This window comes from Gopherus evgoodei, chromosome 6, assembly GCF_007399415.2.
Source record: "Gopherus evgoodei ecotype Sinaloan lineage chromosome 6, rGopEvg1_v1.p, whole genome shotgun sequence".
Lineage (NCBI taxonomy): Eukaryota > Metazoa > Chordata > Testudines > Testudinidae > Gopherus > Gopherus evgoodei.
This window is the reverse complement of record NC_044327.1, coordinates 4,135,953-4,163,121: the sequence shown is the minus strand read 5'-3', so window position 1 is coordinate 4,163,121 and position 27,169 is coordinate 4,135,953. Positions and strand designations below refer to the sequence as shown.

Below are 27,169 nucleotides of genomic sequence, written 5' to 3'. Positions count from 1 at the left end.
TGATACTATTATCAATCAATTACATTACAATAATGCCAAAGCCCCAATCAAGAGTGATACAGTTACAGATACTCTCAAATACTGTGAATATTTTTATAGTTATATATTTGTAAAACGTCATTGATGTGAAGAATTACCATCCATTTCAAATGCTGTATGATACACTTTTTATTCCGTGGATCAGAAGGCTTTGAAATACTACAAAGCTGGTTTACAAGGCACTAAGTATGCAAAAATAAATACATTTCAGGTGTAGGGGAAAAGATTCCTTATGTGTAAAGTTTGACTGCTGTATACAAGACAAAGCACAAAATTGGGTGAAAACCTTAGAAAGTGGATACTCATCCAGAAACATTCAGAAATATGGTGATGTTCAAATGTGTACCCACAATTATCATTTCAAAAGCACTGATAATGTGCTTGAGCCTTGAGTTAGTTATTTTTATTTGTCTGACTTGAGATGCCTTATAAGGGCCTGATTTTCAGAAAGTGCCGAGCACTTACTCTCTAGAAATGAGGTCCCTTTGAGGCGTCCCAGACGGACACACAAAAATATAGGCAATGCAAAAGCCAGTGTTGCCAACTCTTGTGATTTTAGTGTGAGTCTTGGGATATTTGCTGCTTTTCTTAAAGCCTGAGCTCCTGTATGCATCTCAGTTTTCACTAAAATAAAATTTAATTGTTTTTAGCCCTCATGGATGTGGAAAAAAAACTTAAAGCCATGAGCCAAGTGTGCCATAGAGGCTCTGAAAGCAAGAGGCAAATAAAAATAACCTAAACTATTAAAAGATTTGTTTTAAATGTCATGATTTTGGGAACCAGACTCATGATTTCTTGAACACCTGGAATTGCTAGCCACTGAAAATCATTGGTCACTTGTCAACTCTGGCCAGGATGAAAATGGCTTGTTCCACTGAGGGAGTGGCTATAGCATGGATACTCACTCCACTGTTGGGCCTGGTCCACACTACGCTGTTAAACCGATTTTAACAGCGTTAAATCAATTTAACACTGCACCCATCCACACTACACTGCTCTTTATATCGATTTAAAGGGCTCTTTAAATCGATTTCTGTACTCCTACAAAACGAGAGGAGTAACGCTAAAATCAATATTATTATATCGATTTAGGGTTAGTGTGGACGCAAATCGACGTTATTGGCCTCATTCTTTTACAGTAGCTACCCACAATGCACTGCTCCAGAAATCGACGCCAGCCTCGGACCACGGACGCACACCACCAAATTAATGTGCCTAGTGTGGACGCGCACAATTGACTTTATAATATCTGTTTTATAAAATCGGCTTTAGCTAATTCGAATTTATCCTGTAGTGTAGACGTACCCTTGGCCTTTGCCAGGTCAGTAACTCCCCCTCCCCTCCCGGTGCTGCTGAGGGACTAGGATATGATAGCCCAGGCATGGCTGGGACTATACTGGGTGACCAGACAGCAAATGTGAAGCATCGGGCGGGGGGGGGGTAGTAAGATCCTATATTAGAAAAAGACCCAAAAATCAGAAACGTCCCTATCGGTCACCCTCTGAGTGTGTCCGGTTACTACACTGCGCGGCGCATGCGCGCGGCCTAGACGCGAACCTGCGACTCCAGGGCAGCTAGGGCGCCGCATTCCTGTAGCGTGAGACACCTGCAGGCCGGCCCCTCCCGCCCCGCCGGGGTGCATCACGCCCACTGCGCAGGCGCCAGTGCCGCAGCTCGCACCTCCGTCTCTCTCGCCTTTCCCCTCTCACCTCGCAGTAGACGTTCCACGTAAGGGACCGAGGACTGGGGGAAAGGGCGAGGCGCCCTGTCAGACAGGCCGGGGAGGAGGCGGTGCCTGGTGGAGGCGATGCATCTCTATTGGACGAGCAAGGAAGGGGGCGGTGCCTATGCCTGGGAAAAGGCGGGCACTGGCGTCAGGCCTGGAAGGGGTTTGTGGGGGAGAGGACAGCGCACGCGCGGCTGTGGGCGGGGCTGACGCGCGCTGAGGGTGTGGAAGCCGGGTCTCTCCCGCAGACCGCTTGTGTCGGCGGACGGGCTGAGCGAGAGGGTGTTTTCCGCGCGCGCCTGCGGCAGCCTCGCTATGGAGGCTCAGAAAGTGAGTGAGCGCCCGGCGTCTCTTTCCCCCCCCGTGGGCGCGCGGGACAAGGAGGGGGAGGGGTCCGGCGTCCCCTACCCCCCGCCTCTCGCGGGCTAACGGGCCGCGCCCACTCTCACGCGTGAGCCCCTGAGCGGCCTCCCCGTAGGTGCGTGGGGCAGGCTGCTTGGAGCTAGCGGGAGTTGCTGGGGGGATGCTGAAAGGGAGGGCAGCTTGGGGTGACTCGCTCTTCGCCCCAGCCAAGCCGTGGGGTGGGTCTGGGGAAGTCGGGGGTTGTGTGGTTGTGGCAGCCGTGGGGGGTGTCAGCTTGTTTCGTTTTCAGGGAAAAGCTCTCAGCTGCCTGGAAAATCTGACTTGTAGCCTCAGGAAATCGCTGGGTCACTGAGCCTGGTGAAACCAGGCTCGCTATGAAGCTGCCTTGAGAAGAGAGGGCAGAGTTAAGGGTGCCTGGAGCAGGCTGGATTCTGTGGGAACTGCTGCATTGTGTGTCAGAGTCCCAGAGGCAGGAGGGATGCTGAGGTGGAGTGTAGCTGCCATTAAATATGTCTAACTTAAAATCTTCATGGGGCGGTGGGGGCGAATCCATCCTGTCTGTACACTCTATATTATCTTTCTCCTTTGCTGTTTGTCTAACTTTTGTAGGCTTTGAAGAAGGCTTTTTCACAGAGAGGTTGTATGAAAACTGTACAGTATAGCTGAGAAGAAACTCACCTAGGATGTACTGTGATGGGGAGGGGAGCAGTGTACAGGCCCATCACTTCCAGGGAAGTAGCAGGTTTCCTTAAGGGATTTGCCCATATTAGCGTGAATATAGGACAATGTTTAGGAAGTGGAAGAAAAATTCTCTTCAGTAACTTAATGTACTGCAAAATGAGCAAGCATAAGAGATAGCTGCTAGGAAGAAAATGTTGGGAAAATAGATGGAAACTGTTCTACAATATTGCTCTGATCCTTTGTACAAGAGGGATGTGAAGGGGTTGTGAACCAATAAATGTAAATGTTGAGCTTAACAAAAGACTTTAGTATCCTGCATGTTGGGATACTATTGTATGTTTACAGGTACATGTTATAAAACACCATTATGGAATAAATCACTCTTATTGTGCATTTTGGCCACCAGTATTAGATTGACATGGATGAGCCTCTCTGTTTACGGTTGATGTGAAACTGCATTGAAGGGGGACAAATTAAACTACTTGTATGTTTTTAAAATATGGCCATTGGCCCATGTTTCCCTTCTGTCTGTCTCCTTCCTTGCCTGTCCCCCACCCAATCAAAGTATTGACCTGCAGAGATGTGGCTGGGTTAGGAGACTAGGCCAAGAGGAAAAAGTTAGCATAGACTCTGCAAGTAATCTTGATCCAACTTTGTGGGTCTGTGGCCAGATGTCTGGAAGGATTTTCCGTGCTGTCTCCTTTAGAACCTCACTTTACTACTGGCAGTAGTCCAGAAATACTGGAACTACTGTTGGCTATGAGTTGTACCTTGACTTTTTGGGGCTCGAAAAATACAGTATGTTGTTTGTATTTTAGGAGTGGCTGTGCAAAGGACTTTATTTTAATGTTACCTAGATAGACCTTTGCCTTGAGGTAAATTCAGACTTTTATTGTACATGCTATAAAATGTTTTTCAAATGGCAGAACCAACAGGATCTAGTAAATCCAATCCTCTTTTGACTTCAGAGTTTTCTGACTCATCCATACTGACAGTTGTTTATAGGATCTAAGGCTTAGCTGTGGGCTTGTCTGACACAAGCACAATGGCTTCTGGTCAGTAGTGAACCAGAAAGCAGCTGGTCAGATTAGACTATTGAAGGGAATAACTTAAAAACAACTTTGTCCATAATAGTCTTGTATAATACTTTAACCAATGGGAAAGCTTCTATTCTAAACCGAATGGTAGAAAATATATTCATAACAGTAATTTGAGAGAAGTAATGGATCCTTGTATACATCACCATAGCAATTTGACTGTCCTTAGTGAATAGTAATAAAAATTGGCAAGGTCTGGCAACTGTATGCAGTTGCACGCAATTAACCAGAGTAATATTGCATGGTTACCTCCTGCCAACTCTTGATAGGTGTAGAGGTAAACTTACCTTCCAATTTCAAGTTTGGAATCTTTTCCTACCAGAAGGCCCTTAGGAACCAGGGACTGTAGATAACTTGCTGATTCTTCCACTGAAACACTAGTCAGTGATGATCTCATTAAATAAAATTCTCAGAGTGCAGGTAGGTGGATGCTAGTATAATTCTTAGTGTTCTCCATGGCTTTCCTTTCAATATTCTACTGAACTGGATGTTGGCATACCCTCTAGAGACAATGGATACCATCCCACCAGTTTTAATTACCTGAGTGCTATACCTCTAGGCTGATCAGCAGGCTTGTTTCTAGGCAGTTACTCAGTTCCAAGTATTTTTTTAAAATAATTCTAATGAACTGGAGAATGGCAGAAATGCTTTATTTGTGAGGTCAGAAATAATAAATTTCCTGTGATGAATTCGTAGAATGAATTAAGGATGGGACTAAGAAGAAATGTTGGTATATAAGCAACTGTGTTTAAACGAACTTCTGTTGATAGCAAAGAAAACACTTAACTTTTAGCCACTTCTTATACAAATTACATGATCAAATATGTAAAGGAGTAAAAAAGACTTCTGAAAATCAGGAAAAACCTCTTAGATCAGTGCTTTTCATGTGGCCACAGCCTCCTGGGTGGTGGTATGGGGGGGGTGCAGGGAATGGGCAAAGCAGTGGCCCCTTCCAGGGCTGCCAGTAGGGGATGGCTCCTGTCCCCCTCTGGAGCCACAAATGCTGGAGGAGAAGGTAGGTGGCAGGGCTTGGGCTTCATATCTGGGGTGGTGGGTGGCAGGCTCCAGCTGTGTGATGCCTGGGGCCAGGGCATGGAGCCTGCCTTACTCCCGCCACCGCCTGTTGCCTCCTCTGGCTCTGGCCATTTGCTCTAACTCTGAGCTGCAGGGTTTTGGACTTCACCCCTGGGCCCACCTCATCCAGCCCCAGCCATGTGGCAGTGACTGCTGGCCCCAAGCTCACACCCCCACACACATCGCCCCTAGCTCCCACGGTGTCTTCTGGCCCGGACTCACGGGGCTATGCAGCTGCAGGGCTCCAGTCCCTGGACTCACCCCCACATCATCCCTGGCCCAAGCTGCCTCCCTACGCACCTCCCCATCCAGGGCTTAATTTGTCCCCCAGGGCTGAGTAAGTCTGTTAACATCACGTTTCACTTCCTGCTAACTAGCAAGTCTGCTGTGATGAAAAATGATCTTAACAATAAAAATATTAGTTTTCACACAGACTTACTAGCTAGCAAGTCATAAAAAAATAAGCAAGCAAAAGAAACCCCAACAAAAAGGGACAAGAACATGCAAAACACATTTGTTTCTATTCTATTTAGGTCCAGTAAAGAAGAGAGAACTGTATGTTGTTTTTATTACTGAGTCCGTGGAAAAAACCCTACATGAATAACAATGATTTGGACATGTGTATATTTGTTTTTCCTAAAGTTAATTAAGCATTTTAGGGAAAATTGTCAAAGCGGCCACCAGCAATAGTTGCTGGCCACACGCTGAGGCCACCAGAAAATTTCTTGTGAGAAACCCCTATCTAGATCTCCCATCTTGACTGTTTTGGGCCTTCCTAGCTTTAACAAAACTGTCATTTTCGCATTAGGACCTGAATTCATGTTTATGTTGTCCTTGTGGTGTTGCATTGGGAAGTGGTGGTAGGCAGGCAAGGTTTTCATTAGGTAATAAACATTGTCTTTGGGGTGGCAAACGATTTAAAATTGCTCACAAGATGTATAATAATCTTTACATAGATATTGAATTCTCTCTTGAATTTCTTTGTAATCCCAGGAAGCTCTACAAAGGATTATCTCTACTCTGGCGAACAAAAATGAGGAAATCCAGAACTTTATCGACACACTGAACCATACATTAAAAGGTGTTCAGGTACATGTGTTAATATTATATTTGCAAATGTGATGAAGTTGGGAGGTGGATGTCCAGTTCAGTCAGACTTGAATTATTTATGTTCCCTTAAAAAAAATTCTGGGTGTGTAAAGAGGTGATAATAACTCTTAAAAACAAGAAGGAAAGTTGTTGTGGTGTGTTCTGTTTATGGGTGATTCTATTGAAAGTATAAACTTTTAAATTCTGAAACTGGAAAATCCCTGTTTTTTGTGAAATGCTGTGACTGGACTCCTCTATTAGGGAAGAGTCTAAATTACTTTGAAGCTTCTGCCACCTTGTTTGACGTGGAAGCTGTGGTAGTTGGAGTTGTGTGTAAACTTTTTTCCTAGTTTAAATCCAGCTCACATTCTTCTGAAAAGCCAATATTCATCTGACATGTTGAGATTTCTTTGGTCTGAGCATCAACACTTGTCTTGCTTTTCAGGTTAGCGCTTTTAAATCAGTAAATTGGAGGATGACAGACTGTCAGGGTTGAGTTGATTCTTGTATTATCTACCCCTTATCTCAGTCTAAAACAAGGATTAATTATTTTCTAATTTCTCTACTGCCTGATGCTTATACCTCTGTACAGTGCTCTTTGCTCAGCATTGATATGCATGCGTCTGACGAAGTGTGTATTCACCAACAAAAGCTTATGCTCCAATACTTCTGTTAGTCTATAACGTACCACAGGACTCTTTGGTGCTTTTTGTAATACTGTAAATCTAAAAGCTAGTTTCTTAAGCAGGGACAAATAAAACCAATTGCTGCTCATAGAACTAGGTAACTTCTATTTTTTAATTTTTTTTTGTGAACAACTAGTCTTCTGTGTATGAGAGCTTGAGACTCATTAAAATGAGGGGCTTGTATTATTGGATAACTAATGGTCACACATGCCTGTGTGCTGTGCAGGATTCTGTATGTAGCTTTGCTGACATAACGGACTGGTGGCCAGTAATACTCTAAATTCTCTAGTCTGCTTGACAGGTTTCAGAGTTGTAGCCGTGTTAGTCTGTATCAGCAAAAACAATGAGGAGTCCTTGTGTTACCTTAGAGACTAACAAATTTATTTGGGCCTAAGGTTTTGCTGGCTAGAACCCACTTCATCAGATGCATAAAGTGAAAACTACAGTTTGCAAATTAATTCCAGTTCTGCAGCTTCACGTTGGAGTCAGTTTTTGAAGTGGTTGTCTTTTTGTTGAAGAATTGCCATTTTTAGGTCTGTTGAGTGACCAGAGAGATTGAAGTGTTCTCCAACTGGTTTTTGAATGTTATTCCTGATGTCTGGAATTAACTTGCAAACTGGATACCATCAGATTAGGCCTGAATAAAGACTGGGGTGGTTGGGTCTTTACAGAACCTAAACTTAATTTCCCTAATACTAATTTCTCCCTACTGGTACTCACACCTTCTTGTCAACTGTCTGTAATAGGCCACTTTTACCACTTCAGAAGTTATTTTTCCTTCCTTGGTATCCTGCTGTTAATCTTGTTAGACTGACCTCACACTTGGTAAAGCAACCCCCAACCTATCAGGTATTTATACCTGCACCTGTATTTTTTCACTTCATACATCTGATGAAGTGGGTTCTAGCCCACGAAAGCTGATGCCCAAATAAATTTGTTAGTCTCTAAGGTGCCACAAGGACTCCTCATTGTTTTAGGTTTGCTTGAGAGGCCACCATACCAAACTGCATTGTGGCTAGCAAATTTTCATGAGATGGAGGAGCATGACGACATGCAGAGTGAACACTGCAAATTGTAGTGTGTGGGGGAGCTTTCACTCTGGAAGACTGATCTCGTCACTGTTCTTGCACAACTGAAACACAATTACAATTCTCTCTTAGGCTAATTCTTCTAATGTAATTGCTGAGCTGGATGAGGAATTTGATGGTCTGTATGCTATATTGGATGAGATGAAGGAAAGTATGACCAGCAGTATTAAACAAGAACAAGCTCATAAATCTCAAGAGCTACAGGTAATTACATACATCTGAAAGCTTTTGCAGTGCTTAGAATGTAATTCTTGACAAAGTAGCTAGTTTCAGTCTTAACACAATAATTTTGCAGCATGTATTGATAACAAGTATGTTTACTCTAGCTAAGGTTGTGGTTCTATCTAAGTACTTACACGGCTTCCATTGCATGAGTTCCTCAAATTTTAAATCTATTTAACTCACAGGGATATTGAGGATAAGGAAGTGCTGTTGTCTCCCATTTTACTGATGGAACTGAGGCACAGAGAAACTAAGTGACATGTCCAGGGCCACACAGGCAGATGAATCAAACCCAGGTCTCAAGTCCTGGGCTAGCACCTACTTATTGATCCGTACTTTCTCCTCCTTGCTCTTTACACATAAGGAGTTATCTACTTTTCCAGTAGAAAGCAGATATAAGGTACTTGTTGCTACGCAGTTCCCAATAACATATGTTTTTCTTCTGAAGTGTTGAATTACTAAATTTGATATAAGAACAGGTATTACAATTTTACACACCATGTAGGGGAATATTTTTGGGAGTGTGAAGAAATATGACAAAATAACTGACTTTCTGAACTGGATATCAACTTTGGATTTTCTCCAATAGTTTGTCACTGATAAGTATATTTTTTGGAAGGTAAACATTGGCATGTTTGCAAGGGACTATGACTGTCATCTTTTTAATTGCTGTTCCTCTAGTTAAACACCAATATTTTTTTTAACATTGGAGTCCTCCTTAAAATAATTTCAATGTGGATGGAATGGCATCCTTATTTTTCTTTATTTTGAAAATGCCTAATTTTCCTCTTCGGCTTCCCTCCCTTTAAAAAAAAACAAAACACATCAGCAAGGAATAAAGTCCTAGAGGGTATGTCTACACTATGAAATTAGGTCACATTTATAGAAGTCGTTTTTTCAGAAATCATTTTTATACAGTCGATTGTGTCCTCACAAAAAATGCTGTAAGTGCATTAAGTCGGCGGACTGTGTCCACAGTACCAAGGCTAGTGTCGACTTCCAGAGCATTGCACTGTGGGTAGCATTCCCACAGTCTCTGCCATCCGTTGGAATTCTGGGTTGAGATCCCAGTGCCTGATGGGGCAAAAACAGTGTTGCTGGTGATTCTGGGTACATGTCGTCAGTCCCCCCCCCCCGGTGAAAGCAACAGCAGACAATCTTTTCATGCCTTTTTTCCTGAGTTACCTGTGCAGACGCCATACCACGGCAAGCATGGAACCTGCACAGCTGACCATCACCGTAAATCTCCTGGATGCTGGCAGCTGTGGGACTGCATTGCTACACAGCAGCAGCTCATTGCCTTTTGGCAGCAGACGGTGCATTACGACTGGTAGCTGTTGTCGTATTTCTGGGTGTTCTTTTAACTGACTTCCGTTAGGTCAGTCAGGACACCTGGGCAGACATAGGAATGACTTGGCTGAATCACTCCCATCTTCCACCAAGCACCCAGGAGCTGATGATGGCTAGCAGTTGAACTGCAGCATCTTCTGCCACCCTAAAGATCTAAAAGATAGATGGAGTGGATCAAAACAAGAAATACTCTATTTGTTTTGTATTCATTTGCTTCCTCCCTCTATGAAATCAACGCCCTGCTAAACCCAGGGTTTTGAGTTCGATCCTTGAGGGGGCCATTCTGTGTGACAGTTGTTTGTGTTTCTCCTTGATGCAAAGCCACCCTCTTTGGAATGTAATTCTCTGTAAGCCACGTCATCAGTCGCCCCTCCCCAGAGCAACGTCAGACAATCGTTTCACACCTTTTTTTCAGCCCAGGTGCCATAGCACTGGGATCATGGAGCTTGCTCGGATCACCGTGACAATTGTGAGCACTGTAAACATCATGTGCATTATCCTGGAGTATATGCAGAACCTGCCAAATCAAAACCAGGCGAGGAGGCGACAGCAGCATGGTGACGAGAGTGATGAGGACATAGACTTCTCACAAAGTACGGCCCCGCAGTGTGCACATCCTAGTGTTAATGAGGCAGGTTCATGCTGTGGAATGCCGCTTCTGGGCCTGGGAAACAAGCACAGATTGGTGGGACCACATAGTGTTGCAGGTCTGGGATGATTTCTAGTGGCTGCAAAACTTTCACATGCATAAGGGCACTTTCATAGAACTTTGACTTGCTTTTCCCTGTTCTGAAGCACCAGAATACCAAGATGAGAGCAGCTCTCGCAGTTGAGAGGCGAGTGGCGATACCCCTGTGGAAGCTTGCAATGCCAGACAGCTACAGTCAGGCATCAGTTTAGAGTGGGCAAATCTATTGTGGGGGCTGCTGTGATCCAAGTAGCCCACGCGATAAAAGATCTGCTGATATCAAGGGTAGTAACTCTGGGAAATGTGTAGGTCATAGTGGATGGCTTTGCTGCAATGGGATTCCCTAACTGTGGTGAGGCAATAGATGGAACCCATATCCCTATCTTGGCACTGGAGTACCAAGCCAGCGAGTACGTAAACCGCTAGGGGTACTTTTCAATGGCGCTGCAAGCACTGGTGGATCACAAGGGATGTTTCACCAACATCAGCGTGGTATGGCTGGGAAAGGTACATGGTGCTCGCATCTTCAGGAGCTCTGGTCTGTTTCAAAAACTGCAGGAAGGGGCTCTCTTCCCAGACCGAAAATAACCGTTGGGGTGTTGAAATATCTATTAGTTATCCTTGAGGACCTAGCCTACCCCTTAATGCCATGGCTCATGAAGCCGTACACAAGCAGCCTGGACAGTAGGCAGGAGCTGTTCAACTATAGGCTGAGCAAGTGCAGAATGGTGGTAGAATGTGCATTTTACTGACTCAGACTTCAGCAAAATCAATATTCTCATTGTTATTACTGCGTGCTGTGCACTCCAATATCTGTGAGAGTAAGGGGGAGACACTTATGGCGAGGTGGGAGGTTGAGGCAAATCACCTGGCAGCCAGACAGGAGGGCGGTTAGAGTACAGGAGGCCATGATATGCATCAGAGAAGCTTTGAAAACCAGCTTCATGACTGGCCAGGCTATGGTATGTAAGTTCTGTTTGTTTCTCCTTGATGCCACGCCCCAGTTCACTCTACTTCCCTGTAAGCTAGCCACTCTCCCCTCCTCCCTTCGATCACCACTTGCAGAGGCAATAAAGTGATTGTTGCTTCACATTCATGCGTTCTTTATTAATTCATCACATAAATAGGGGGAAAACTGCCAAAGTAGCCTGGGAGGGGTGAGGGAGGAGGGAAGCACTGGGTGGGGTGGGATGGTGGATGACAGGAAGAGAAAACAACAAGGACACTGCACTTTAAAACTTATTGAAGGCCAGCCTTCTGTTGCTTGGGCAGCCCTCTGGGGTGGAGTGGCTGGGTGGCCGGAGGAGGGCGGGAGGCAGGCATCGTGTTCTTGGGCATCTGTATGAGGAGGAAATGGAAGTTGAGAAGGAGGGTGGTTGGTTACACAGGGGCTATAGTGGCGGTCTGTGCTCCTGCTGCTTTTCCTGCAGCTCAGCCATACGCTGGAGCATATGAGTTTGATCTCCCAGAAGCCTGAGCATTGACTCTTGCCTTCTGTCAGCAAGCTGATGCCACTTATTCTCTTCAGCCCGCCACCTCTCCTTGTGTTCGTATTGTGCTTTCCTGCACTCTGATGTTGTCTGCCTCCACGCAGTTTGCTGTGCTCTTGTCAGTGTGGGAGGACAGCTGGAGCTCAGAGAACACTTCATTTGGAATGTGTGTGGTATGTTTTTTTTTTTCCTTCTAATCTTCACTCTCCTCTGTGAAGGAGAAACATTTGTAGCTGGTGGAGGAAAAGGGAGAGGGGTTAAAAAGACACATTTTAGAGAAAAATGGATACACTCTTTCACCTTAAACCTTGCTGTTCACATTACACAGCACATGTGCTTTCCTTACAAGGTCACATTTTGCCTCTTGTATTGAGGGCCTGCTGGTTTGGTGCGAGAGATCACTCATGCTTCCCCCTTCCGCCACTGTGTGGCTAACACCGGGGACATTTCTGTTCAGCCACAGCTGAGCAGAAACAGGCATCTCTGAATGTCCCCTTATAAAAGCACCCATTTCAACAAGGTGACCATGAATGATCTCTCTCTCCTGAGGATGACACAGTGAGATAAAGAACGGCTGTTGTTTGAATGCCAGCAAACACCAGGCCCATACACTGCTATGCTTTGTAATGCAATGATTCCTGACTATGTGCTACCTGTATAATATTTATGGAGATGTCCCTGGAGGATTTCTGCTCCATCTGCATACACATTAACAGACTTTTCCAGTAACTGTACTGGCTGTGAATGCCAGGACAAATTGATCATTAAACATACTTGCTTTTAAACCATGTGTAATATTTATAAAGGTACACTTACCAGAAGTCCCTTCTCTGCCATCAGGGTCCGGGAGTCTGCCTTGGGCGAGTTCGGGGGTTATTAGCTCCAGGTCCAGGGTGAAAATCATATTTTGCTTGTTGGGGAAAACAGCTCACAGCAAGGAAGCAGAGAAACCATCTTCAGTCTCTTCATAATCTTCCTCATCCCCAAAACCTGCTTCCGTGTTGTGATTCTCCATTGACTGAGTCAAAGCACAGGGTTGGGATAGTGGGTGGCTGCACCCCCTAGCCTGGCATGCAGCTCATCATAGAAGTGGCATGTTCAGGGCTCTGATCTGGAGCAGCAGTTTGCCTTTCTGGTTTTGTGGTAGGCTTGCCTTAGCTCCTTAAGTTTCATGCGGCACTGCTGTGCATCCCTGTTGTAGCCTCTGTCATTCTTGTCCTTTGACACTTTTACTAATGTTTTGGCATTTTGTTTACTGGAACAGAGTTCAGCTAGCATGGATTCGTCTCCCCATAGGGTGAGTGGATCCTGTACCTCTTGTTCGGTCTATGCTGGAGCTTTTGCAGTCCTGGGACTCCATCATGGTCATCTCTGCTGAAGAGATCTGCACTCACCTGCACCTTGCCATGCTGTCTAAACAGGAAATGAGATTCAAAAGTTCGCAGGCCTTTTCCTGTCTACCTGGCCAGTGCAGATGAGTTGAGAGCGATGTCCAGAACGGTCACAATGGAGCACTCCAGGAGAGCTCCCGGAAGCCAATACTGTCAAATTGCATCCACGCTACCCTAAATTTGACCCAGCAAGGCCAATTTCAGCTCTAATCCCTCGTCAGAGGTGGAGTAAAGAATAGATTTAAAGAGCCCTTAAGTTGGAAAAAAGGGCTCCATGTGTTCGGGTCCAGGCTTAAATCAAGGTAACGCTGCTAAATTCGACCTAAAATTGTAGTGTAGACCAGGCCCTAGACTGTGCTTCTCAGAACAGATTTCCATGGCTCCTTTAGGGGCCTGTTCACTGGTAATATTCATACTCAAAGGTTTGGCAGCAAAACTTGGGTTAAATTTTACAAAACAGTTTCCAGAGTACACAGGAAAGAAACATTTTTCTGGTTTTATTCTTTAGCCCTGCTATGAAGTAATGGGGCTGGAAGACCATTGTAGGTATTAAGATGCAAACGAGCACATCAGCCCCTCAACTTTTTGTTCCAGAATTCCTGCAAATAGACTCCGACTAAGGCACTTGATCTGCTTTCTTGTCTCTATTCATTATACTCTCCTAGCTCCCTCATAGCACTGCTGGTGTTGGAGCTCTGAGAACAGACAGAGAGGTTTTGAACATGCAGGTTTTTCCTATGTCCTTTTCAAGCAAGAAACTATACATTTTATACCAAATAGAAGAGCTAGTATTGTCATTCACATTTTTTAGTCTTAAAATACCCAAGTTCCAGTCAGAGCCTAACAATGTAACTAATTACATTTATGCAGTGTTTGAGAACAAAGGGTTTTGAAACTGGATTGGCTGACACTCTTTTAGAAAGAGGCAAGTTTTTTATTGTGCAAACTTTTTAGCTTGCTACTCAAGGCTTTTAAGGTCATAGACTAACATTTACTCACTGTGCAGCATGAGCAGATATATTTGGTACTTAACTCTGCCAGAGACTTCCTATGGAACCTTAGGCAAGTCACTTTTCTGTGCGTCAGATTCCTGTCTTAAAAAATGGGAATAATCCTCATTACTTCACGTGTGTGGGTGAAATCACTAATGTTTGTAAGGTGTTCAGTATTTTAATGGTTGGGGTGAGGTAGCTATGGGAGCAAACACCAGAATTCCTATCAGGTATACATGCTATTTAATCAGACCAGTGCTTTATTTAGACATGTATCATGTCTGATAGTGGCCAGTACCAGTTGCCTCAAAGGAAGGTGCAAGAAATCCCTAAGGCTGTCATTGCTTAGATCATGATCTGAAGCAGTTATACCATATAGAAAACTTAAATTAAGGATCTTAATTTCATGACCTAACAGAGGGCTTGACATTCTAAAAGCTTGTCTCAGTGTTGTACAATTGAACCAACAACTGTTACCTGAAACCTATGTATTGTATGACTGCACTACCACTTCTTGAAATTAGAAGGAAAAGAGGGCCCATGGTATGTTACTGGTCACTGAATGCTTGCAGGTTTTGTCAGCTTGTCTTTCAGGGTAGGTTGTCCTAGCTGCCAGCCCTGTAAATGTTTATTTGCTTAGTCTTCAAATTTGATCACCTTCAATGTCTCATGGTTTGAGGAGTCCCGTGATAACTTCTTTGGAGGGAGATGAAGAGGAGTTGGGATTCAGAATAGAACTGCACTTTATGAATCTCCAAATGTCTACTAAAGCAGATAAAGAATAGTATTGACTCTTCTGGATGTACCTTAATTGATCAAATTTTTAGTCAAGACCGCATGCTGGACTCCCTGTTGGCTAACAATGCACTATATAGGTCAACTGTACAAAAGTACAGCTGAAATAATGAAGCTTAGTCTAGGGTAGCAATTCTCAAACTTTAGCAACCGGAGGACCCCCATTTTGATCTAAAAATTTTCAGACCCCCAGGCCCTGTCTGCGCTCTTCCTCCCAGTGCCTCCTGCACACTAGTTAACAGCTGCTCAGTGGCATGCAGGAGACACTGGGAGGAAGAGCGGGAGTTGAGTTGATCAGCAGGGTCCGTGGACCTCCTGGAGTACCCTTGCAGGCCCCAGTTTGAGAAACGCTGGTCTAGGGTATATTAACTGGGTGTGACTCTTCGTTGGCATTGAGGAAGCAATATCCTCTAATTTTACTGTCACCAAGGAGTGTTTGTGCTGTATCTACACAGGCAGCCTTCCTGATACTATCTGGATTGGAAAACCACCTATTCAAGCCTTTAAATGGGAAGAACTTGTAAGTTGTACAGTCATGGTTGTATAATGATTGGTAGATTTATTTCGAATAAAACTGCTGATGTTGGTATATGAGTGATTTAATTTAACTCTTCTAAAGTTGATGCCATCTCACAAGAATATTGAACTCCTCTATAGGCCCAGGCTTAAAACTGGAACTGCAGGGCTGGAAGAAACACTGGCTATTTGTAGGACAATCTATCCTAATTACACTTGCAACTGACATGTCTCCTTCCTTTCCCAAATACTGATGCATCCATCTGAAATGCTAATACTAGTGTCTGGTTGCTGTATCTTGGCAAACTGTTTAGAGATGCCCTTAGCTGGACACTGCTGCTGTTGAGATGTCTGCTTTTATGGCCATATTATGCAGTGTTGTGCATTGTATGTCAAAGCTGATATATCCAACAGTCACATGTGGGTCAGTGGCAGAAGCTGACTGACTGCCTGGAAGGAGGTTTGCATTAATCTAGCATGTTTCAGAAATCGCAGAAAATTGGTATAAACTTTGAGGTCTCAAACATGTTTCTGCTGCTAAGACAGTTACTTAGATCCTAAACTGTTTAGGTAAAACGCTTAAAACAAACCTCTAGATGGATTCAACCTCTCACTGAACATCGATCTGCAAGTTCAGTATTGTGCAATTTTTTTTTGTTTGCTACTGGAAGCTATTCAGGGAAGAGACTTACATTTATTTTCTGTACAGTGTCAGCAGATCTATTGGGCACTTGCATTGCTGTATCCCTAGATCTCCAAGGTGAGTAAGCAGCCCTTTACAGAGAGAAATTGAAGCAGATTAAATGACCTCCACTGCAACAAGTTGATGGCAAAGCTGGGACAAAACCTACATCTCCTGTGCCGTACTCTTTGGCCTGCACTTAAGATGTTGTACACAATACCCCTTCAAATGTAATTTAGTATCTCAATAACACTGAACTAAAATTAAAACTGGAAAGGATGGTTCAAGCCATACTGAAAGCTTTTTAACCATATCTGCAACTTACGCTTTAATTTATTTGGTGCACACTCTGTAAAATGCTTACAATTTTTAGTATGGTGAAAGCAGTAGGCTGCAGTGTATACATCCATCGGGCCTTACGGGTGCCATCTAACAAATTATTTGCTCCTTAATTTCATAGGGCATAGTACACATCCTTAAATTTCAGCCCTAGAAACTTATTTAGCTAAGATGATGTGTCTTGCCAAGAAGGATGCCAAAGCCTTCGGGTGGCAGAGCTGATACTTAGTAACATTTATAGTGCAGCTGGGGTGAATGTCAAAATTCTGCACTTGTCCTATAGCTGACAATGGGGAATCTGTGACAAGCAGTAGGATAGAAGCACAGGCAGGACAGAATCTCCATTTGTGTGTGTGCCTTTGGTTGACACTGGTAAAACACAAAATGTCCCAGGATATGTATGTTGAGGGACAGTTTAAATGGCAGCTTAATTTTTTTTATTTGCAGCAAAATGTAGAGATCTAAGTATCTGATTGTGAGCCCTGGTAGCAAGGGGGTAGGCGTGACCATGCAGTGCTGCTGACTGGAGAGAGCAGTCTGAGGCAAAAGCCTCCATCTGGCATGATATTCCAGGCAGGACTGAATCTTCATCAGACAAAACTTAAAGAAGAGAATGACCTGGAGTCATTCCCATTTTTGCCCAGGCACTCCTGGCCAACCTCACTGAGGCCAGCCAGGAGCACACGGGACGACGATGATGGATACCGGTCCTACTGTACTGTCTGCTGTCAGCAAGGGAAGGGGATGCTGCTGTGTAGCGCTGCAGCACCTCATCTGACAGCAGTATCCAGTAGACATACGATGACCTTTCAAAAGGCGAAGATTTTTTTCCCTTTACTTTCACGGGGGGTGGGGCTGATGACATACCCTGAACCACCCGCTACAATGTTTTTGACTCTTCAGGCTTTGAGAACTTAGTTAAGAATTCAAATGGTTTTCGGAAAGTGCGGGAACTGTGGGATAGCTATAGTCATCAGTCACTCCTCCCTCTGTGAGCATCCATTTGATTCTTCGGCTTTCTGGTACACTTGTCTTAGCTCCTTAAGTTTCACGCAGCACTGTGTTGAGTCCCTGTTGTGGCCTCTGTCCATCATAGCCTTGGAGATTTTTTTCAAATGTTTTGGCATTTCGTCTTTTGGAAAGGAGTTCTAATAGAACAGATTCATCTCCCCATACTGAATCTGATTTCTGTATCTCCCGTACGGTCCATGCTGGAGGTCTTTTTGATTCTGGGACTGCATGGTCACCTGTGCTGATCAGCTCTCCACACTGGGCAAACAGGAAATGAAATTCAAAAGTTCGCAGGGCTTTTCCTGTCTACAGGGCCAGTGCATCAGAGTTCAGATCACTGTCCAGAGCAGTCACAATGGTGCACTGTGGGATAGGTCCCGGAGGTCAATACCATCGAATTGCGGCCACACTAACCCTAATTTGAAATGGCAATACCAATTTCAGCGCTACTCCCCTCGTCATGGTGGAGTACAGATATTGATATTAAGAGCCCTTTATATTGAAATAAAGGGCTTCGTTGTGTGGACGGGTGCAGGCTTAATTCAGTTTAACCCTGCTAAATTTGAGAAACTCATAGTGTTGACCAGGCCAGTGAGCCTTAGTTGAGCCTTCCCATGCGGAGCTGATCTCGGTATCTGTGTGAAGCTGCAGCTGGATGTGTGTATGCTGGTGAAAGAACAAGCTTGTAGAGCTTGGCAACTTATTACAGCACCACAGTGTGAAAGGGAGCCCAGGCCGTGGGTCAGGCGGGCTCAGTGGTACCCCAGTTCCAAGTGGCATTCCAGAGAGAGTTGGTAAACTGGCTCCTAAAATTTTAATATATGAAACTATCTTCTGTTTTTCTGACTCTAGAATCAACTTAGCCAATGTAGTAATGCCTTGGAGAATTCTGAAGAACTTCTAGAATTTGCTGCACGGTCACTGGACATAAAGGACCCTGAGGAGTTCTCAAAGGTAGAAAATTAAACTGATGTGAATAAGGAAAACTCAGTTCTATTTTCTTAACTTGAATGGGGTTTCATCATAAATTTGACACTGCAAACTGTTTAGAGTAGTGGTAGGTGAAGAGGAGAAGAATCTGGAAATGTAGCTAGCGCTTCTGGAGCCACAGTGCCAAGTTGGCTGTTACAAGGATGAAAAATGAATAGCTATATGGGTATATTTTTTTCATTCTAAACTACCCTAGTATTGCTTTTTGCTGCCTCCTGATTTTGATGGGATGTAACCATGACAGACATAGCCATTTGACTTAACTGCTTTTTAAAATCTTACATTAGCATCTGTAAGCTCCTCAGGGCAGTTTTTACTGTATGCTTTGCAGGCCTTCTAACGTGTGTGGATGGTGTGTGTTTTTTTGTTTTTGTTTTTTTTTTAAATCTCCAGAACAATGAGTCCAGACATAGTTTGAGTGATTCGGTGGAGCTAATATGAACAATATATGTACATTACCATTAACAAACTTACAACTGAGTGGGGGAAATGCAATACAACTGGTAAAATGCTGGCAATCCAGTTACTGCAGCTACAGGTCTATTACCAGGATATCCCATGTTTTGATTTTTCAGTGTCATGTACTGTATTTGTTTTTGTACTAACAATGCAGTGAGCCACGTCAAATCCAAAACCCAATTACTTGCGTTTTCTGCAGTTTTAATTTTCACTTGGTAACAAGGATACTGGAAAGGTTCTAGTAAGTAGGACAAACTTACTCTTAAAGTGACACTGAGTTCTTGCTTTCCCCTTTGGAAACCTGTTTGATTTTCCCTGAAGGACTGACAACTTAAAACTAAATATCTATCTAGTACTTAAATTTAGGGAGCCTAATACATGGTGGTTTGACTTGTCATTTCTTGACATATTAAAACTGTGTGTCAGATCTTAAACAGTTCTTCAGAAATATTGTACCCAAAATTATATTATAACTAGAGTTAACTGGAAAGCACACAGACTCTATTAATGAAAATCTTATTCATCTTACGCTAATTGTAATGACAGTTTCTTTTGGCATTTAGATCACAAAATCTGCAGGGTTAAAGATACTAAGAGCAAGTGTAGTCGGCTGTAATTTAGTATTTGTAACTTGCACTGTGTTAGCCTGGGCTGTAGTCTCAACTTCAGCTCTCTTTGAGCACAGATTTGCATGGGCCATAGGGCTCTGTTCTGGTCTACATGCTGCCACAGCTATGACAGTGGATTTTTGACTTCATTGAGCTTTAATACCTGGGAGGTAAGACTGTCCATGCTTTTTGGAGTACTAATGTTTAATATTTCTTAACTGTAGAAAAAATGAAGACCTTCTTACATTTAATTGCAGTATGCAAGAGCTAATATCTTGGAATTGCTAAAAGCTCATCTTTTTATTCAAACTAAACCCTTAATTTAAAAAAAAAAACCACTAATGAAATCCCCTGGGAAGTAGGGCTGATTTGTAATCTTATATTATCTTCACAATGTTCTTGCATATATGCAAAAGCACTTGGCTGCATCTGTTGTGGACACCCTGATGCATGCCTTATCTTATTTTTAGGTTAAAACTGCAGTACTATAATTAATTAGACCTTGAGATGAATCCACTTTTTAGGATGTCAGGAGTATCGTGTCTCAGATTTCACTGTAGATACCAATCTTAAGCAACAATCCAAGAGGCTGAGAAACTGCTTGCTTAATGGGAGCATGTTTCTAAAAAAGAAAATTACACTCAAATGTGGCAATATCAGCCAAAAACTACAGTAAAAATTACATGCACTAAATTAGTACATATCTCCATTGTAGGACTGTGCAGTGTTGGTACTTGGCTGAATATTAATGCTGAAGCCCTGCAGATCTTTACATGCCATAGTAACAGTATACTATCTTTGCAGAACTCATTCTTTTAGCTGTGGAATATTGATAAGTAAGTCAACTGATTCTGTGTACATAAAGTCTCTGCCTATGATGCATCTCTAAAATGGAGAGACTTGCTCTAAGTATTAATTACTAAATGAAATGGGAGCAGTAGAGTTGACTGACAAATATTCCAGCCATTGCAATTTTATGACATTTATACAGGGCACAACTTTTGTAATTTATTTCCCCCATATGTCCACAAAGTAAAAACTTGAGGGGAAGTTACTAGATATTTATACGTACTTGTGAACCATAGTAATGGTCTAAGTTCTCTACAGAACTTCTTTTAAACGTTTCCATGATCCAGTCTCAGCTGAAAATGGTCAAAATGACTCCATGTACAGCAGTATGAAGCAGGGTTGGTACTGACTCTTCTTGACTGGACAGTGAGCACAAAAGACTTTTTTTCCTTGCAAGTTTGTTTAATTTTTAGACACAAACTACATTTGATCAGTTTAAATGCATCAAGTCTAAATTTAAATGTCTCTTACGGCCACACTGGTGAATTGATGCAAGTCACTATTTTGTCATGTTATCGGCTCATGCTCCTCACTACATAGAGCCAAATACACTGTTTCTGTATGGCTAGTCAGTTAATGAGTCATTCAGCTTTCAATAACATGTAAAATTCCTTAGTACAGGAAATCGTTTGTTTTCAGAGTTAATTTGAGAACAGCTATCTCAATGTGCGGGGGAGATGTTGAATCCTATTCATGTCTACTGCATTTAAACTATGATTGAGGATGGATTTTTTTTATTTTGTTTGTCACAAGTGATAGTGAATTGGGCTTCTGTGAATTTTTGAAACAATCTGAAAAACTTGATCTAAATTGCTTACTGTGAAATTGACATGGAAAAACCATGAACAGCAATAAAAGCTACATTCATGGTAGTCAAAAGAAGAAAATTGGATCAACTGCAAATATCTCCTAGCATAGTCTGCTGAGCCAGCTCATTAGATCATCAGTTGTCATTTCTAAAATGATGTTCATCTTCCTTCTGAGTACAGAAACTACACTGACTCATCTTTCAGGTGTTTTTTTGAAGGGTAATTGCATGATTGAGAGCTACATGTTTGCTTCATGAGAGAAATGACCGGATGGATTCTGGTGCTTCCCTGGAACATCTTTAAATCCTGGTTCTAGGAGAAGTAGATCTTAGTTTCAAGAAGTTGTTCTCCCTCCCTCCCCCTTTTTAAAAGTTGATTCTTTCTTTTTAAAGGCGTAGCTACTAGGAATTGTAAACAAGAGCTGCTACATAAGACCCTACTAGGGTTGCCAAAGTAGGATCTCCTCCCTTGAGTATGATACCAAATTGGTGAGGAATGTCATTGATCCAGCTCTATTTTTAGTGTACTTTACACAATGGATATTTAGCAAATAAGGGCATTTAGAGTGAAATTCACCTCTGCTCAGTGGGTCCTCTGCAGGCACTCTAAATTGAAGTGAATTTCAGCCTTACTGATTTTTGTAGGTAGAAATAGTCCAACTATGTATAGGATATTGACTTGTAATTATACTAGATGAATGTCACATAAGATCCCCATAATGAAACCCTTGTGTGATATTGTAGTATCATTTCCTTACTACTGGACTTTCTTGTTAAACCAATAATGTCCCTAAAGTATTTCTAAGCAGATGTACTAAAAAAACAAAAACAAACCAAACTTGACTGGTGTTAGTTACTGTGTAGCTTAAACACTTTGCATGTCTGGAAATTTAGGTTTCCAACTGTGACATAAGAAAATTTAAAAGTATTCTCCAATGGAAGGAGACACAAACCTTGCTATTAGTATTTATAAAATACTCTTATGTCTAAAGAAACATCTTAAGCTTTCTAGTGGTGGTCCATCAGTTTTATTTTCAGGATTAACTATCTGAGTTGGAGGCAACCTCAAACCAACTAGAAACTCTAGCCGAAAGACTATTGGGTGGATGAATCCACCCAGCTCATCACTGTTAACTTGTCCAATAACCTTTTTATTCTTAAATGTAACCAGACCTCCCTATTTTCAAATGGTAAACTTAAGACTGATACCTGTAGATCAGCCATATTGATTCTGGGTATACTACAATAATAGCAGGAAGTTGAGTACTTGTGCAAGTCCATATATTGAAGCTTCTGTGGAATACATGGGGAAAATCTACAGTAGAGTAGGACTGACGAAACAGTACAATAACTTTCAGAGGGAATTTTTCCTTTTCTTGTGGAAGAGGTATCAGAGGAGTTAGGCCCCTACCAGTGTAAGGTATGGATAAATGCCATTGGTAACAAAACAAGTACTTTGCACTATTGATTCAAAAGAGCAGAAGCTAAGTAAATGCTGCTGTCTTTTTACTTTTTTTCTTTAAATTTCTTCCTGCATCCATAATTCCAAAATTTAAGTGATTAAACTGGATATCTGATCTTGCACTAGAAAAGAAACCCAGTAATTTGGAGTTGGTTTGGTGTGGCTTTTCAAGTTGATTACTCTGACCTGACTTATTACAGCATTTCTAACCATTGTGCATTAACACAAGCTTGTGGAAAGAAAAATCTTATATCAAAGTAAGTGGTGAAATATTGTTCAGTGTTTGAATCTGAGCTGCACAGCTGTGGGATTCATAATCTAACTCTTCTTGCATGTTACTGCAGTTGAGACTTGCATGGAAGCACTAATTACCTTCTCTCTCTCCCTGATATGCACCAAGGCTGCCAGACAGATCAAAGATAGGTACGGTATAAAACCCTACAAAACTTCTTGCTTTTTAATTGTTTATCTTTTCACTGAATTCAAGTCCAGCCTTAAAGGGGCACAGTAACTTTTCTGATACTCTGATATTACTTACAAGAATATCACAATTGAAAGATTATATACATTATTTGATGGCATTCCATATAGTCCGTTTCCTACTCTCCCCTGTCTAGCTGGTTAATCTCTTCCTCCTTTTGTGAGTCTTTCACACAGCAACAGAGGGAGAGAAATAGGTAACAACCTGGGAAGTGTGGTGAGAAAACCACATGGATATACAAGTGGGTGTAAAATTTGAAAACAGTTTTTTTACATTTATTTTTATCAAGTTGACAGTTTCCCTTTAAATTCCTAAATATAGGATCCCGACTTAAAGTTCTGCAGGCTTAATGCTCTGTTTTGAATGAGGGGATGCCTTGCAGATAATCTTTTTCTAGCTAAGTTATTCTAATGTTTACAAAGAATGAATGTCTTTCTGGTGGTATCACCAGTGCTGATGCCAGTGGGTTCACTGCCTGAGTTAGTGATCTTTTGCCAAGATGGTTTCTCTTTGAATGTGAAGAGTCTTCAACATATACTTAAATCACTTTTTAGAGTGAAAAACTTCTAATCTGCCAAGTATTTTACACTGAAACAATGTTAAGGTAAGCACATCTTTCTTCTGGACCAGGACAGTCTGTTTGAAATGTGCCCAACAAATTCAGGCAATCTCAGTGGGTCTCCATAGAGAATAGAAGCACTTTTTAAAGCTTTTAGACACAAGCTATATACAGCATGTGGAAGACCAGCCCTTCCAAGAGTTCCCAGAACATGTTGCTTCCGCTGAACCAGAAGACTGACTGTCTGAGTCAAACATTTTCATGAGAACTAACAAGTCAATTGCCGAAGAGTTAGTTTCATGCTGGAATTCCAGTCCAAGGTAAAATGTTGATATGGGAAGCTAAGCTTTCTATCCCAGCCCAAGCAGAAGTAGAGAACCCTTAATAGAAAGAAATTTAGAATGGTGCTGGCAGAAGTTTTGTTTAATGTGCTTCAGCTCTTTGAAAAGTAACATGCCTCCGGTAATCCCTCCCAAGCTCATGAAGCTACTCTAGCAGCTTTCAGCCAGTTTGAACAATGAATCCCTATACAGCTGGCTGTGTTGGCCAGACATGCAGAAGTTTCACAACTAAGTTGTAGTTATGGGGAGTTTCTACTTGAACAATTTGTAACTAACAGAACCTTGAGTTGTCAATGTCAACCAAGCTGTGGCACTTTTGGGGCTTAGTTTATTGTCTGAGCAGTGATAGCTGTGGGGCTGCTCATGATGCACGCTGGAAAGCTGGTGATGGGGAAAACTCAAGTATTTTTGACTTAGTTGTGAGCTATAGGGCTATTGGTATTGGATGTTGAGCTGCTTGTCAAAGTAAATCCTGTTTAGACTCCTGGAACTCTTGGGTACTGCCACTTTGAACTAGTAGTTTTTAGGATTACCAGCAAACTGTAAAAACAGTAAACTGTAAAATTCTCTGCAGGAAATGCTAGGTTTTTGAAGCTTTTGAAGATGCGACAGTCAGGTAGAAAACTTAGAAAGAATGGAGGTCTAAAAATGGATAAGGTCGAGTAGTAAAAAGACTCAGAACCTGGATAACTGAGGCCACTTCACCATCTGGACAAGACAGTTTAAGTACTCCAGGAGCGGGTGTATAATCCCTTTCATTCAAAGACTGAGAAGTCCCTGTCAGATTCTGTGATCTAACTATTTCACAGCCATCACAATCATGAATAATTTCATGGAGTCTAAAACTGATGGCTTGGAATTTTAAAATTACATCTTTGTTCTCTTGTCCTCAATCTTTTAATAAGAACATGAATTCCTAAAGTATCAAATTGAAACTTTCTAAACAGTGGAGAGAAATCTGAGAATAAAGGTTGGCATAAAATTAAGGTTACGAAAAATCACCAATCTGTTTAACTAGGTGTCTGAGGTTATTGGGGAGTGGGTCAGAGTTGGAATTGATCTTACAATAGTTCAGAATTTAGTAACCTTTTTGAAATGGAATATCTTCCAATTTCGATTCCTACTCTTATCTATTTTGGGAAATTAAATGGCCACAGTGCATCTGCTCTTTTCAGTATCAACTACATTGTCCTTTTCCCTCTGGCAACCTGTCATCCTCTGCACTGTTCGCTCTCCGTCAAGTCTTTCCAAGATCTGTTACTATTTACTCTTCCCTCACTGTCTATACTGCTAAAACCCTTTTTTGTGCTTCATTCACTCACTATTGTAATAGTCTTACTGAAACTACAATCTCTTTTCATGGGGTGGCTATGGGGATGTGTCCTTCCTGTTCCTTCACAAAAACACTTAAGAATCCTGTTGCCAGCCACTTCTCAGATGTCACAGATCCCTGGATGTGAATTTGGTAAAAATGATTTTTTGTTTAACTTTTTTGATTTTTTTTTTGAAAGAGCATGTCATTAAATTGCTACTTTTCAGAACTTGATTTTTCTTAATGTTTCATGATTTTTTTTAAAAGGATAGGATAGATTGAAAGTTTGATTTCAGAGCATTTGACAGATAGCACTCCACGGTAATGTTGTACAACTTTATTATAAGATGCTGAAGACCTAGCTGGAGGACACATACTCCCCTTTTCCTACTTCCTCCCACTTATGTAGAATGGGGGATGTTATCATACCAATATCAGTCTTTGCTGTTTCTGGAGCTAAGAAGTCAGATCTGAGAGTGAACATGAAAGCTGTTTACTAGTCTATGCTCTAGTCTCTACCATGATACTAGTTATATTTTGTATACAAGTAACCTCTCCTCATCCCCTAAATAAGATGAGTAGGATGATGCTAATAAAGCATGCCTATTTGATTCAGCAGAAAAGATTTTGTTTCTGAGTTGTACCCAATATTTTCAAAATGGGAATCTGCATTTTAAAAGACAACTGGAATTTTCTTCAATGGAAGATTTAAGGTGCTTTATAGTGAAATCTTCAATGGTCTTCTGTAATTGAGGAACAGGTTATGTTCTACAGTGTTGGCAGCTAAAGCATTTCTAATAATGAACAAATAAGTTGATACTTTAAATGTTGTTGGGTTTAATACTTTCTGAAATCTGAGAATCAGACTAAGGCCTTAATTCTTCAATGCCTTGTCTTTCATTTGGTCATGCTTCAAGTCACCTGGGCCTGATGAAATACATCCTAGAATACTCAAGGAACTGACTGAGGAGTCTGAGACATTAGTGATTTTTTTTCTTCCAAAAAGTCATGGAAGATGAGAGATTCCAGAGGACTGGAAAAGGGGCAAATATAGTGTTCATCTATAGAAAGGAAATAAGGACAACCCAGAGGATTACAGTCAGCTTAACTTCTGTACCCAGAAAGATAATGGAGCAAATAATTAAGCAATCGCTTTGCAGACACCTATTGGATAATAAGGTGATAAGTAACATCAGTATGGATTTGTCAAGAACAAATCATGTCAAACCAACCTAATAGCTTTCTTTGCCAGGGTAACCAGCCTCGTGGATGGGTGGGGAAGTAATAATGTGGTATATCTTGACTTTAGTAAGGCTTTTGATAGCATCTCCCATGACCTTTGCATAAACAAACTAGGGAACTACAACCTAGATGAAATTACTATAAGGTGGGTGCATAACTGGTTGGAAACCATTCCCAGAGAGTAGTTATCAGTGGTTTGCAGTCAAGCTGGAAGGGCATACAAGTATGGTCCCACAGGGATCAGTTCTGGGGCCTGTTCTGTTCAGTATCTTCATCAGTGATTTAGATAATGGCATAGAGAGTGTACCTAAAGTTTGTGGACAATACCAAGCTGGAAGGGGTTGCAAGTGCTCCGGAGATAAGGATTAAAATTCAAAATCTGGACAAACTGGAGAAATAATCTGAAGTAAATGGGATGAAATTAAATAAGGACAAATGCAAAGTACTCTATGTAGGAAGGAACAATCAGTTGCACACATACAAAATAGGAAATGACTGCCTAGGAAGGAGTACTGCAGAAGAGGATTTGGGAGTTGTAATGGATCACAAGCTAAATGAGTCAACAGTGTAACATTGCAAAAACTGGAAAATATCATATTGGGATGTATTGGCAGGAGCATTTTAAGCAAGACATGAGAAGTAATTCTTCCCCTCTGTGCTGATTAGGCCTCAACTGGACTATTTTGTGTACGGTTCTGGGCACCGCATCTCAGGATGTGGACAAATTGGAGACAGTCCC

General features: G+C 42.0%; 1 protein-coding gene across 1 annotated transcript in view; it reads left to right on the top strand.

The window, feature by feature from the left end:
- The first annotated feature begins 1,958 nt into the window (after nt 1-1,958).
- Nucleotides 1,959-27,169, top strand: part of FSD1L (fibronectin type III and SPRY domain containing 1 like) — a 60,764-nt gene continuing 35,553 nt past the window's right edge. Inside the window, 5 exon segments of the mRNA XM_030567237.1 lie at nt 1,959-2,095; nt 5,974-6,069; nt 7,916-8,047; nt 18,172-18,273; nt 22,896-22,918. Coding sequence (XP_030423097.1) covers nt 2,081-2,095; nt 5,974-6,069; nt 7,916-8,047; nt 18,172-18,273; nt 22,896-22,918 — 368 coding nt within the window. The 5' untranslated portion in view covers nt 1,959-2,080.